At 42.7% G+C, this 13,176-nt stretch overlaps 1 protein-coding gene across 1 annotated transcript; it reads right to left on the bottom strand.

The window, feature by feature from the left end:
* Positions 1-1,862: 1,862 nt before the first annotated feature.
* On the bottom strand, positions 1,863-3,377 carry LOC112178264. The gene has a single exon (XM_024316435.1). It carries the CDS (start codon positions 3,375-3,377, stop codon positions 1,863-1,865), a length of 1,515 nt encoding a protein of 504 aa, XP_024172203.1.
* Positions 3,378-13,176: the final 9,799 nt, after the last annotated feature.

Here is a 13,176-nt window from a genome sequence, read left to right on the forward strand (position 1 = left end):
TCCTTCAAATGCTGATTGAGACTGGCTTGCTCTTTCTTTAATTCTTCAATGGCCCCAATTGTCATCTTGGTGGATGCCTTTTCTATCTCAGCTTGCCATTCAATTGCACGAGCCCGCAGATATTTGGACAAGTTGTCCAATAATTTGCTCTCGGCAGACGTGAATCCATATATCTCAGTAGCCGAATGTTGTTTATGGTAAGTGCGAAGGTAAGCAAGGTCATAATCGGAAATGGGCAAGTTATCAGTGTTGGCTTCCATCTTACAGTTCTCCATCATAGCCTAATAACTGATCTTTAAGTCGATGCTAGAATCCTCAGTGATGAGGTAAGACTCAGAAGACAGATCCATTTCCAACATCTTCATCATCGCGCTTTCCTCCTCAGTTAGGCCATAAGTGGCCAATGCTGAATACATCCTATGATATTTCTTCATCATCCCCAGATCTTATTTTGAGAATGGCGGATCTTGTCCTCTCAGTACTCTTATGGTAGGGATTTTCCCAGTTGGCATCTTATCCCTAGCCGCCTTCTGGATCTCTTTCTGTTGTTCAATATCCTTAGCTTTGGCATCTGCCTTCGCTTGCTCTTCAGTTGCGAAGTCTTTCTTTTCTAAATAAACATCTAGTTCTCTTGCGAGCTGGACCTCTTCTGGCGTTATGCCATAGGTTTCCTCAGCCGAGTGACTTCTATGAAAACATCTAAGGAAATGAAAGTCGGCTTCTGAAACCGGAATTTGAGCGACAATATCCTTCTTTTGGATTCCTTTGCGATGTGCTTGATACAAGTCTTTCAAACCATGAGTAATGAATCGGCTATGGAAACCCTGCCGAATCAGAGCATGATCTGCATCAGAATTTGCTATTATTGAATTGAGAATATAATCTTGGCTCCTTGGAAGCCCATAGACTGCAAGGGCTGAATGGTTCTTATGGAACTTCCTCATTGTTTCTAATTCAGCCAGCTTAAATGGAGGGTTGAGATGTTTGAAGATCTTAACCCCTCTTTCAGTAAACAGCAGATGAGGTAGCTTTGGGAAGCTGAGAACATTCTCAAACTGGTCACCGATGGTCTCAAGTTCCATAGTTTCTCCTGAATCCTTATGAAAGTCCTATCTTATTATTGGAGCTTCTCTGTTATTGGCTTCAGTTGAGCGTTTGATTTCTTGCCCTTCAGACCCTTGCTGCCTTGCGGCCGCCACTTCACTTTTCATGCGTCTCTTTTGAGTTTTTGTTAAAGGGGAAAATGGTTGATCTCTGGCGGCTCGGCCATACTACCTATTGTCATGAGTAACTGGTGGCCGATATGTCCTATAAGGTCTACGGCCTCTATTCCTAGCAAAGTAATCTTGGTCATAAAATCAATCATCTTGGTCAAAACCTGATCGCCGTCGGCCAGTGAAACCGTCAGCAAAATTTCCCTCAAGATCATCATCCTCAAAGGTCAACCTCCTCCTCACCGAAAGTCGTCCGCTCTCAGCGTTTTCAGATTCCTTTATCCTCTTAAACACACTTTGGGAAGTTTGTTGTCCCTGATAACATCCCTTGGGACTGTGAGGGCCAAAGAGCTTAAGTACTTCATCCTTGGCCAAATTGGCCGTGGGAGTCCCCAATTCACTGCCAGCATCTTTCCCTCTTGTGCCTCTCTTCTTACTTTCTTCACAATTAGTTGGGGCTTTTAACTCAGGCTTTACCTGTTGATCAGTAGCTAACTCTTAGTTCTTGATTTGCAGAAGATTACTGAGGGTTACCTCACAATTATAACGGCTGCACAGAATCACAGCACTAGCCGGCGGTGCTTTTGAAGTAGATGACGATGAGGCCTTCAAAGCCGGTGGCATTGTCATATCGTATGCATCCTCATCCTAACTGTCATAAACTTGCTCCCTCCTCTGGTCACGAAACATATACCTCTTATGGGCCCTAGGATCAGACAAGTTCATATTAGGCCAATTCCTCCTGTGACCTCTTGGGAAGTTGACGTACACCATGTTGACTGGAAAAGGGTCGGTATCGACAAGCTGAGCTGGTTTGCTCGTTTCTGGAAACTTCAACTTTCCTTTTTCGATGAGATCCTGCAAAGCATCACGGTAAACCATACAATTGTTAGTAGAATGCTTCCATGAATTGTGAAATTTACAATAAGACTTATTTCTAGTTTCATTGGCCTTAGGTATAACATGGCCGTTTGGCAATTTAATTACTTTCTCAGCAAGGAGTTGATCAAAAATTATGTCAGCTTTTGTGATATCAAAAGTGTAAGTGCGGGTAGGTGTCAATCTTAAAGGTGTGCCATCTTTGGTATGGTAGGTTATCGGCTGAGGTTTATCTTTGATTGGGTTTGTTGGCTTTGCAAGGGCTTTACAAACCACTGGCTTGTTTATAAACAATTCGGCAGCATTGATATCGGCCGAATCTTCTTCCTCGACCTTCAAACCTTCGAAATTGACCTCTATCGCATGAACAGTAGGATTCTTATAATAAGTTCCCTTTGAGGATGATCTAGCTTGAGTCTCCTCTCTGATGATTGCCTCATATCTAGCCACGCTAGTAGTTAACTCAAAGATGTCCCTAATATCAACTCCTTCATACTTCTTGCGCAACTCGTAATTTAGACCTTGTTGAGTTATCCGGACAAACTCTAGCTCTCCCAAATTAACTCTGCACTTGTTTCTTGCGGCCTTAAATCTGTCTAAGAAATCTTGGGCTGATTCATGTGCTTCCTGATACATCTTTGCCAAATCGGCAATTGTGACTTCCGGTTCAGCTCGATAGAATTGCTCATGGAAAGCTCTCTCCATGTCGGCCCAGTTTTGAATAGAATTAGGTGCCAAGTTAATGAACCACTCATGTGCAGGGACGGTCAATGAGTTTTCAAACCACTTCAGCTTCAAGTCATCATCTCTAGAGTGTTCGGCACACCGTGCTGTGAACTGAGAAATGTGTGCTATAGTTGATTGGTAATCATCTCCACTGAAGAGAGGAAAGTCAGGAAATTTGAATCCCCTCGGAAAATCTCTATTTTCAACCCTTTCCGGATATGGTTTGGTGTATCTCGGCCTGGCGATTCTCCTAGGAGCCTGCCCTATAGTTTCTTCATAGATTCTCCTAATTTCTTCGACTGTCAACCCATTCCTAGGTGGATTTTGTCCTCCTAAACCGTTGTTGTTATTCAGCGGCTGTTGCACATAATTGTTGGCCATGCCAAACTGAGGTTGAGCTTGAAACGGCTGTCCACCAATTGGAAATTGTGCCTGAGGCTGTGGAATATAAGCATGAGCCTGCTGCCATGGAGGTTGAAGTGCTTGGTTGAGTTGGCCTTGTTGATTTTGTATTAGCAAGGTTTTCAAAGTGTTCTGACCATTCACCATAGCCGCCATTATTTGGTTCAGTTGCTCAAGAGACGTTTGCAATCCTCCGATTGATCGGTTAGTATTCTCTCCCAAAACAGTAGCTAACTGATCCACCAAAGTTCTATTGTTGATTTCTCCTCGGGCAGCGAGTTCATTCGTTTGCAACTTAAAAACCTCATTCAATACTTTATACATATACTCGGCTGACACTCCGGCCGGTTCGAAATAATCAGCTTCCACAGTATCTCTGACTCTTCCGTCTCATGTTGCATATATGATAGCGCCAGGAGTGGTCGCACTATTTGAGGCACCCTGAAAAGCATTAACTGGTGAGCCTCTAGACGAACTGTCAGTAGATTGTCTGGCCAAAGCTGCTTCAGCGGCTGCTCGCCTCATGTCTTCTTGCCTTGTAGCAGCGTCGGCTGCCGCTGCTTGTGTAGCCTCCTACCTTGAGGCTAGTTCGGCTGCTGCAGTCTTGGCTGCTTCTTGAGCTCTACGTTCATCGGCTGATTTCTCTACCGATGAAGAATCTGAAGTTCCATTCCCACTAGACTCAAGTGACACTCTGATTGGAGTAAGATCAAGCTTCGGCCGTAATGGACAAAAAGTTGAATTATGTCCAGACTCTCCGTAGCGAAGACACTTCTTTCCCCTATTTACACTGTATGGGTTGTCTTGCTTTTGTTGACTAACCTCCTTCCCTTGCATTCAACCTTACTAAACAATTAGTAATATTGAGTCCCACTGGGCGTGCCAAAAGATGTTGCCTCTGAAAATCACCTCGGCCTAGATAGCCGAGAGATCAAGGAACAAACGTCCTTCTTGGTGAGTAGATTGCGGGGAGTGCCAGCACAAGGCCAAAAGGCCAAGTGTGCAATTGTAGCTGTAGTAGATGTAGTTCTGACTTATCAAGCAATTGTTGGTTTGAGGAAGGAACTGATTCTCGGCCGATAGTTCACTGCCTTTGGATCAAGGACTTGATGGCTGAAGGTCAGGTGAATTGGGTGTGGTTGTGAGAGTATGAGTGAATACGAATTGTCTGGTCACAGGGCTTAAGTCAATTGGATCCAAGTAATAACAAGTAACAGTAAAAGTGAACTCGTAACGAATGAAATCTTCAAGATTGATAGCTACTATGCAACTACTAACAGTAAATAACATGATCAAACAAGTAAAGCATAAAGACAATAAGGAGCAAATAAAAGATAATAACAACGAAACTGAAATCTGGAATGGCTGAAAATTATTAACTATTGTTTGAAAGAAAACAAAGAGAACAATTCAAAATCGATACTAGGCTACAAGGAAAGTAAAGTAACTGAAATTGTAACTAGCAGAGAAAACTAACTAAGGAACAAGAGGAAATTCTACCTAAGGAAAAGGTAAGACGAAAACAAGAAAAGCTTGATGGCTTGAGTTTCTGGAGTTGTGTATGTCATCTTCTATCGATGCTTCTATTTATATTGGCTGCTCTGTGACTTGAACTGATCTCTTGGCTCTTTGAAGTTGAGTGGAATTCGGCCTCCTCTTGGCTCTGTGACTCTATCTTGCTTTGGCTCCAATACTTATCGTCGGCTGACTTGATGTTGGACTCCGTCCTGATCGGCTTTGATGATTGTCATCAACGGCTGTAACTAATCTTGAAGTAGACTATCTTGGATTGAACTCTCCTTATCTGCTAAGGAACTTCAATTCGACTGAAATACTAGATTCCACCTCATCTTTATCGTTTATCAGCTTACTTTATCGATTAGCAATATCCTCCCAAGTTGAGTTCGAGTTGGAAACTGACTAGAATGACTTGAATAATCAGCCGATGGGCTTTTAGTTAATAAATCTCTTTTTTGAATTGATGACTACGGGCCAGCCGATAACTAAAAGCCTAACTTTTATCTGACTCAACGTGGACCAACCAAAGTGTCCAATTATTCATCGGCCACCATTTCTGGCTATCAGCCCAAATTACTTGTTGAGCGGCTCATTGTAATTAGAAGTCATTCAAAAACTATACACATTAGCTACGTCGGAGTGGACATGCAAATGTGGGTACAAACACACCTAAATCTCAGATCTCTACGAAAGGTGCAACAAATTTTTCTTTTTTAATTTTATATGGATATCTATGAAATTCGACCGATTTGGGTTGGGTTTGAACGAGGTTTGGAGTCACTCACTTACAGAGAGAGAGGGAGAGAGAAGAGAGAGATGGCTATGTATCTATAAAAGGAGTTGATGCCAGAGCAACCTACAATCCTCGATCCGTTAAAGGGATTGTCAGAGATTTCAGGGGCTGCAGAATTGGCTTGATCAAGGCCCTAACTACTGGTCTTTTACCTTTTCCTTTATTCAATTTCTGCTCAGTAGCTTCTACTTTGCCTTTTGAGAACACCTAGAAATGTAATTGATGATTCTGGGGTTTATGTTGATTTGAAGTTGAATTTTGAATTGGAAACTACCCTATTTTTATCCCTTATTGGATCTAGCTTGTTTTGAATTTGGTTTCTGAGATAGCTCTAGAAGTAAAACTACCCCATTGAGGTGCAGTTCTAGGGTGACGGGGAAATATCTCTTTTCATGTATTTTCGAATTGATATTTTGCTTATTTGGTTATTTGTGTTATGTATATGAAGAAATAGATAGAGGAATGGTGAATTGAGTTTATTTGAGAAACTGATCTATAGTCAGAATTAGAGAATTTGTGGATATATAGTTGCTTCATTTCTTATCGTTGTTGATTAAAATGGCTTCAATGATTGTTGGATCTGATATTACGTTTTCTTTCTTTGTTTGTCCTTAATATCTCAATTTCCTTTACCTGCAAAGTGGCTTGTGGAAAATATGGAGAAGTGTCATGGAAGAAGAGGAGGAGAGATGAAAATTTGTTCCAGTGCTTTTTTGTTTTTTGTTTTCTAAAGGTTATTTTGAAATTTTGCCCTTCTTGTAGATTGAAAATCTGAAAGTGGGTCATGCTGTCGGTGCCATATCATTATTTGATGTCATAATTTGATGAATTTCTAAGAATTGGACATGAATGATGCATTTGAGAAGTCTAGGGATGATCTTGATTAAAAAAAAGATCAAGGACTAACATGATGTTTGCCCCTAAGTTAGAGGAGGCAAACTGAATTTAGTCCTAATTAATATTAATCGAGTTTATCGTTGTCGTGGATCTAGTAAGCCTGCGTTGATTACCCCCCCCCCCCCCCCCAACCACTTCTGTAAGAGCATTTCCACCGGTCTTGTTTTGACCGGCCTCCAGCAAGGATTAATGAGGTGGTGACCGGCCACAAGGAAAAACTTGCATCCATCGGCCCAATCTTGCCCAGCCAAGCTTTGGCTTTTCATGACCGAGTCCAAAAAAATAGGCAAGCCCTTGACTAAAATCTTGACCCAAACTGACTGGCTGCCAGCTCGGCCCAAAAGAAATCGTGGCTGACATCAGCCACTGACGCGCAAAGAGAGACGCGGAAGAGAGGAGGCGTGGTTGCCGGGTCCGATTTGCTCCGCCTGGGGTTGCTTCGATCTCGGCCTGGGGGCAGCGGCTGGGTGAGGCGAGGCGACCTCGGGGTTGCCGGGACCGTGGCCAGAGGACGCTGGAGAAGGGAGAAAAAATCGGGTCTGGGGGCGCGCGAGAGAGAGACAGAACCGGAGGAAATGAAAAAAAGAAAAATTTTCGTCCTTTGAAACAAAACAAAATTTTTTTTTGCTATTTATAGAAAATTCCCAGATTTCAAAAATTCAGAATAAATTCATACGAACTCCGAATATTGTGTTCAATATATGAACGAGATCGTATCGACGAGCTCTACAACTTTCATGAAGGAAGTTTTCCCAAATTCTGAACGTATAAAAATAACGTTCATTTCGAAAATAAAAATCGATTCGAAACCGAATTTCTCATACAAAACATATGTAAGAAAAAATCAATGAACAGTAAAACTAACTGGTCAAGAAACGGAACAGGTGGAAACCCATGTCCAGTGGAGTTTCTTGATTGGTCGAACTCTTGACTTTTCGACCTTTACATTTCTTGACAACGGGTGAACTTGCTCTAAAGAGATATAAATGATACTCAATCTCAGCTACCCAGTTATAATTACCATATCGTGCCCAATTCAGAAGCAAAATAAATATCACATGCATGCTCTGATAGTTGCCTACAAAAACAGTGTGCACACTACCACAGTACTGACTTTATTTATTATTGTTCATACCTCCATGTTCGAGCAATAACTAGCTAATAAGGCCTTCTCCAGCCCATGGGGGGAAAGGGCTAAAGGGCCAAAAAATAACCCAAATGGTGTCCAACCCATGAGGGGGAGGGCTAAAGGGTACCCAAAGGGGCAAAAATAGCCCTTTGGTTAGCCTTTTAGCCCTATAAAGAAATGGATCAGAAAGCTACAATGGCCCACGTTTGGGGTAAGCCTGACGAATGCATGACATCAGCAACGTCATGTAGCCGTTGGTTTTTTTTTTTTTTTTTTTTTTTTTTACACATATGGTTTTAAAAAATTTACACTATAAATATATATCACTGTTAATGCTCAGAATACCGCCATGTGATGTCAACTTCCGATAACGTGGACAGGGGACCAATCTTCCGATATGTGTATAGTTCATGAAATCCCGCTAATCTGTCAAGAGAAATACAACGACGTCAAGAGGGGAGACCGCGGGTGGCGGTCTTCCCTCCTCCGATGCTAAAGTTAAACTATGTACTTGTATTGACAAATGTAGCGATAAATAGCTATTGAATGCGTAGGTAATGAAGAGAGAGAAGTGGACCTTTTATAGGTGACATAATGAGTTACCTCAGTCTTGTTTTCGATGTGGGACTGATACACTTCAGTTTGCTGAGTTTTGATCCTTTCCGCAGAGACAACTTTGGATGGCGCGTGTCGGCGCGTCAAGGCATGTTTCGGCCTGGAGTTGGCTTGCCGGTGGAGGTTGTCTTGTTGTGTGTCCAGGGGTTACACTTTTGAAGTCACTCTGACAAGGTGACATGGTTAAGTCTAAGTGTTGATTATGGCCGGCAAGTGCTATGTATGTACAAGTCCCCCAAGTCCCCAGTCAAGGAGGGATTTCTTGGTTGGGGAGTTACCACAACTAAGGCGAAACCTTCAGTTACATGTCGGGCATAATCAGTGCGAGTGCATCGTCAACCATGGATTTTGTTTGAGCGAGCTGTTGCCCTTTCGGGTGGGCCCCTGCTAGGCCCTCCAGGGAGTCCCCCACTCCCCGGCTAAGAAAGACCTCCGTTTGGTCGGATGATTGTTTGTTGAGGGGAGCTGTTTGACAGCATGAGGCGATGGGTAGCGATCCCACTCTTTCGGTGCCCTAGTGTCGGGAAGTTAATGGTCTGATCAATGGCTGCCGTAAGTTGTGTTAACGGTTCCCTTACTCTTTCCCGGAGGAGAAAAACTTAACTGCACCGCCTCGTTAAGGTCGGTGTACCCATACTAAATGGGATATCCCTAGTTGGGAATGTTCTGCTAAATGTAAATTGTGTCGGGTGAGTGACAATTGATTGCTATCGGAAGCAACGATGTCGGAGACGTGTTGGTCATTAATTGTCTGTTGATGAGTTGGTATACGTCTTTTTAGATGAGGTAAGTGTTAGCGGTGAAGTGGATTTGTTGGCGGTAACACTTATGTTTTGGCGGATCGTTGATTCATTGCTTGGTGACTCAAAGCGGAGGATGAGGATACTTAGCGGAGGATAAGGCTAATTAGCGGGAATAAGGCTACTTAGCGGAGAATAAGGCTAATTAGCGGAAGATAAGGCTAATTAGCGAGCGAGAGGTGGCTTTGGCGGTGATTTTTTGAAATTTGGGGTTATTTGGCCAGATTCTGCATGATCCTCTGACAATGTAGGTGACATGTGGGAGTTGTTGATAGGGATGGCGTGTGCGAAAACGTCGTTGTGCAGCCGTTGTCGCTTCATCATAAATGTTTCATTTATGAGCACGTCGTTTGTACCGAGGCGTCGTCTCAGTTAATGGGGGCACGTGGCATGATCATGGCTGGTGGTTACTTTTTCGGCAACGGGTGAGATTTGTCTCCAGAGTTTGTATTTAAGGGGGGAAAGAAGTTGGGTTCACTCACTTTGCCCTATTCTGTGCTTTTGCCTTCTTCGTTGGGTGAGAGAGAACCAGAGAGGAAGGATCTGGAAACCCCGTTGATCGATAGAAGAATTTGAAGGATCAGGAAAGAAGGAGGAAAAGAATTTGAAGGAGAGAAGAGGCGATCAAGCTCATCCTGTGGTTGATCTGTTTCGTCGGTCGTCGGTGTTTGCTTCTACGAATTTGAGGTACGGTTTGTTTCTGGGTTTTTTTGTGTTCTTGTTTTGGTCTGGTTTGTGTGAATGCATTTGCTCTATTTGTACCGAAAAGATATGTTTATGGTTTTTGTGTTATTCTGTGTCTTAGGGTTTCTGGATTTTCTGGGACTTTTCGGGTATTTTCTGGGATTTTGGCGTGACTGTTCTTGAATGAGTTCTTGTTGTTGATGGTATGGGGTAGGTTTAGATCTGACTTGACTGCTAACTTCTAGGTTTAGAGTGTTTGTGTGGCATGCTGGCCATTATCAATATCTCAAGTAGTGAAGAATCGGACGTGTTGTCCCTTAATTCGTCAAAGAGGGGTTTTATTGATTCTTTACGTCGTCCCACTTCTGCAGGAGGTAGCCCAGAAGAACCGCTAGATATTGTCCCCCTCCAGACCATTTATCCGCCACCTATGGTAGCACGTCAATGTGAAGAGCATGAAGTTGTTCGTCGTACCAGGGAGGAGGAGGTATCCGATAGTAGCGAAGAAAGTGTTGGCGCCTCTAGACAAAGTGACGACGGGGTTGAGATTGGGGATGAAGGTCAAAGTTCCGGACCTACTAATTTCTCGTGGGTTCTCAGCGATGGCGTCGGCGTAGATGAACCTTCCTCCATTATTTCGTGGTGAAAAATACAAAAGATGAAAGATAGGTTTCGCTTGCCCGGTATTGTGAAGTTACGGCCGTTAGAGAAGGGTGAGAGGGCTACTGATTTGTCGGAGGGTTATGCCGCTATTCACGAGGCTATATTGAATCACGGGGTGAAGCTGCCGCTACTTTCGAGCCTGCAGTATCTGCTGCATGAATTGAATGTTGCGGTAGGTCAAGTGTACATAAACATGTGGAAGATGTTATTGGCTTTGACTGCTTTGTGGGATTTGTCAGGGTGTGAATTTCCAACAGTGCCTGAAGTATTATTTTTCTATGAGTTGACATATAACGAGAGGAAAAAATGTGGTGAGACTGTCAAACTAACTCGTCGACCTAGAGCCCCGAAGCTTTTGGAACATACGCTTGCTTCTTCCACAACATGGCGGGCCGCTTTGTGTGTTGCCACTGATGGTTAGGAATATGACACAAGGCCAGAGGGGGCGAAGGCTCCGCGGTTCGGGGTTCCTTTGAAGTTTCAAGCCATAAAAGGTTGTTGTCTGTGCTTGAGGCTTGATTTTTATATTGAGTGCGATATTTGCTTCCTTGCTTGTAGTCTATGCCATCATATTTTGTTATTGCGTTAGTTCCTTTATGTGATATCTTGTCTCTGTATGCAGAGGGTTGGAGACCGAAGTTAACGGATATCGAACGACAGCGGGTGTGCCGGGTGCACTACTGTTGGTCGCACAAAAGCTGCCTAGATCTTCGCATCTTATCATATTGGTCGCTACTTATTCATCTGCGCCTGACTCGGGAGCCTGGTAAGCAGAATCTATTATTAGAACTGTGATATGTTGTTAGTCTGAAAGGTGACGGTATGTTTGCTCTCTTTTGTAGTGATAATTCATACGAACAAGAGAACCACCGAAGTTCTTAAAAAGGCGATGGCTGATATTGGTGGTATCAAGGACTATGTCAACTTCATGATTGACGAGGCGGCCAAGGTGCGGAAACAGACTGTTGATCCGCAAACAAGGGAGATAACGACGGCGGGAGAGGCGAAAATTCTGGTGGCTCCGCTACACTCGAATCGTGCCAATCTGAAGAAGAAGAAGACAGGGGGCAAAGAAAAAAATGTGGCGGAGGAGAGTGAACAAGAGAACGAGGAAGATACGGGGTTTGCCCTGGAGGTACCTACTGACAAGTCACAAGAGAAGGCGACAATTGTTGTCGGGGAGCAGGATATGGCGGTGGGCGATGTTGAGAGAGAGAGGAGAACAAAAGTTGGGGCCGTGACTTGAATGCATAAATTCTCGCAAGCGTACGAATCGTTGTCAAGTAAGGGAAGTATTAAAACTTTGATTATCGTACCTCGGGGATTAGGCGTTGGACCTAACCGAGGTAATTGGCGCTAGGATACTAAAAGCACACAATAAAAAAATAAAAATAAAATAAAGTAAAATTATACTCACAAGGCACCAAGCCTCGGCAATGCTCGGCTTAGCTCACACTAAGCCTAATCAAAGCCACTAACTTGTAGCCCAAATGAGTTATGCACAATGGAATGTAGAATTTTGTTTGGGAGTTTTGAATAGAGAATTAACTAAATTAAATGCAAACTAAAATAAAGGCAAACAACTAATTATCAAGCAAGAAATTAAATTCGGATTTCAAATTAATGGGAACATGGGAGTGTCGGGTGATTCACACTAACTATCTTGCAAATATCGATACCAATTTCACAAATGCATGCATTTCCTATATGTGTTGAGTCCCGTATCTAGTACCGGTTAAGGCTACTAAACCAATTATCCTTTCGGTGTATCGATTATGCTAGTTAGGGCCACAATCAACTCTCTAACTTAGGCATTACACCGGTTAAGGCAGCAATATCTAAAATTAGAGGCCTAGAGTGCAAGATAAAAGAGACTCAAGCAAGCTTAACTACAATTAAGCTAGCTAATGGTTACCACACTTAAATCCTAGACGCAACAAGACTAATAAGTTGTCAATTTATCAATCTATTCATCACAACTGCCCACAACATAATTTCAAAGGGTGACAAAGCCTAGAAACATGCTTCTAAGGACCAATATATTCGGATTTAAAGTATACACAATGGAAATTGCATTTATTAAAATTAAAGCATCAATATTTATACAAGATGAGTTAGGGCTTTACAACCCTAACTCCTAAAATTAAACTACTCACAACCCATTAGCAAATACATCATCAAATACATAAGAAATTAAGAGAATTAATGATAGAGGAGAGAGGAACACAAGCTAGGCTCACAATTTGCTATAGGCAAACATAAACCCAACTTGATATTAAGCCCCTACTCTTTACCAAAAATAAAATCTCTTTATGTTGATGAGCAATTGATTGTGTGGGTAGTAAAAGCCCCTTGATTATTCCTTGAGAAAAATGGTAGAGGATGATAAATTGGGAAGAGAGAGAAGATGGAAATGGAGTGGAGTGTTTCGGCTGTAGAGAAGAAGGAAGAGAGAAAATGAAAAATGGATCTGGTGGAATATATCTCTGCAGCTGCTGTAGCTCTCCCCTTAAGTGAAACTGGTGGCGGTGGTATATATGAGTCATCAAGGAATGGGTGGCTGGATATCTTCATGAGAAAAAGAAAGGCTAGGATGAGGTCAAGAGATTGGAGCTCCTCCAAGAAATGGGCACGTGTCCCCCACAGTTGCTGCTATGCATATTTGGAAATGAAAGGAGCTGGAAGCCATCATAATTAAACCACCATGCCATCACGTGCAGCACATACTGAAGCCTAAAAGAATTTTTAAGCCCATTTAATTAAGCAAAGCATGCAGCACATGATTGGCCTTGGTTAATTAAGACTAATGGTTAATTAAGGTTCCTTTTCTTCAATTTATTTCTTTTCCTCAATTTA

Source organism: Rosa chinensis, chromosome 7 (assembly GCF_002994745.2).
Source record: "Rosa chinensis cultivar Old Blush chromosome 7, RchiOBHm-V2, whole genome shotgun sequence".
NCBI classification, from domain to species: domain Eukaryota; kingdom Viridiplantae; phylum Streptophyta; class Magnoliopsida; order Rosales; family Rosaceae; genus Rosa; species Rosa chinensis.

Excerpts from the sequence above, each read along its gene's own strand:
- LOC112178264 (XM_024316435.1), bottom strand. The coding sequence starts at position 3,377 with ATGGCGGCTATGGTGAATGGTCAGAACACTTTGAAAACCTTGCTAATA.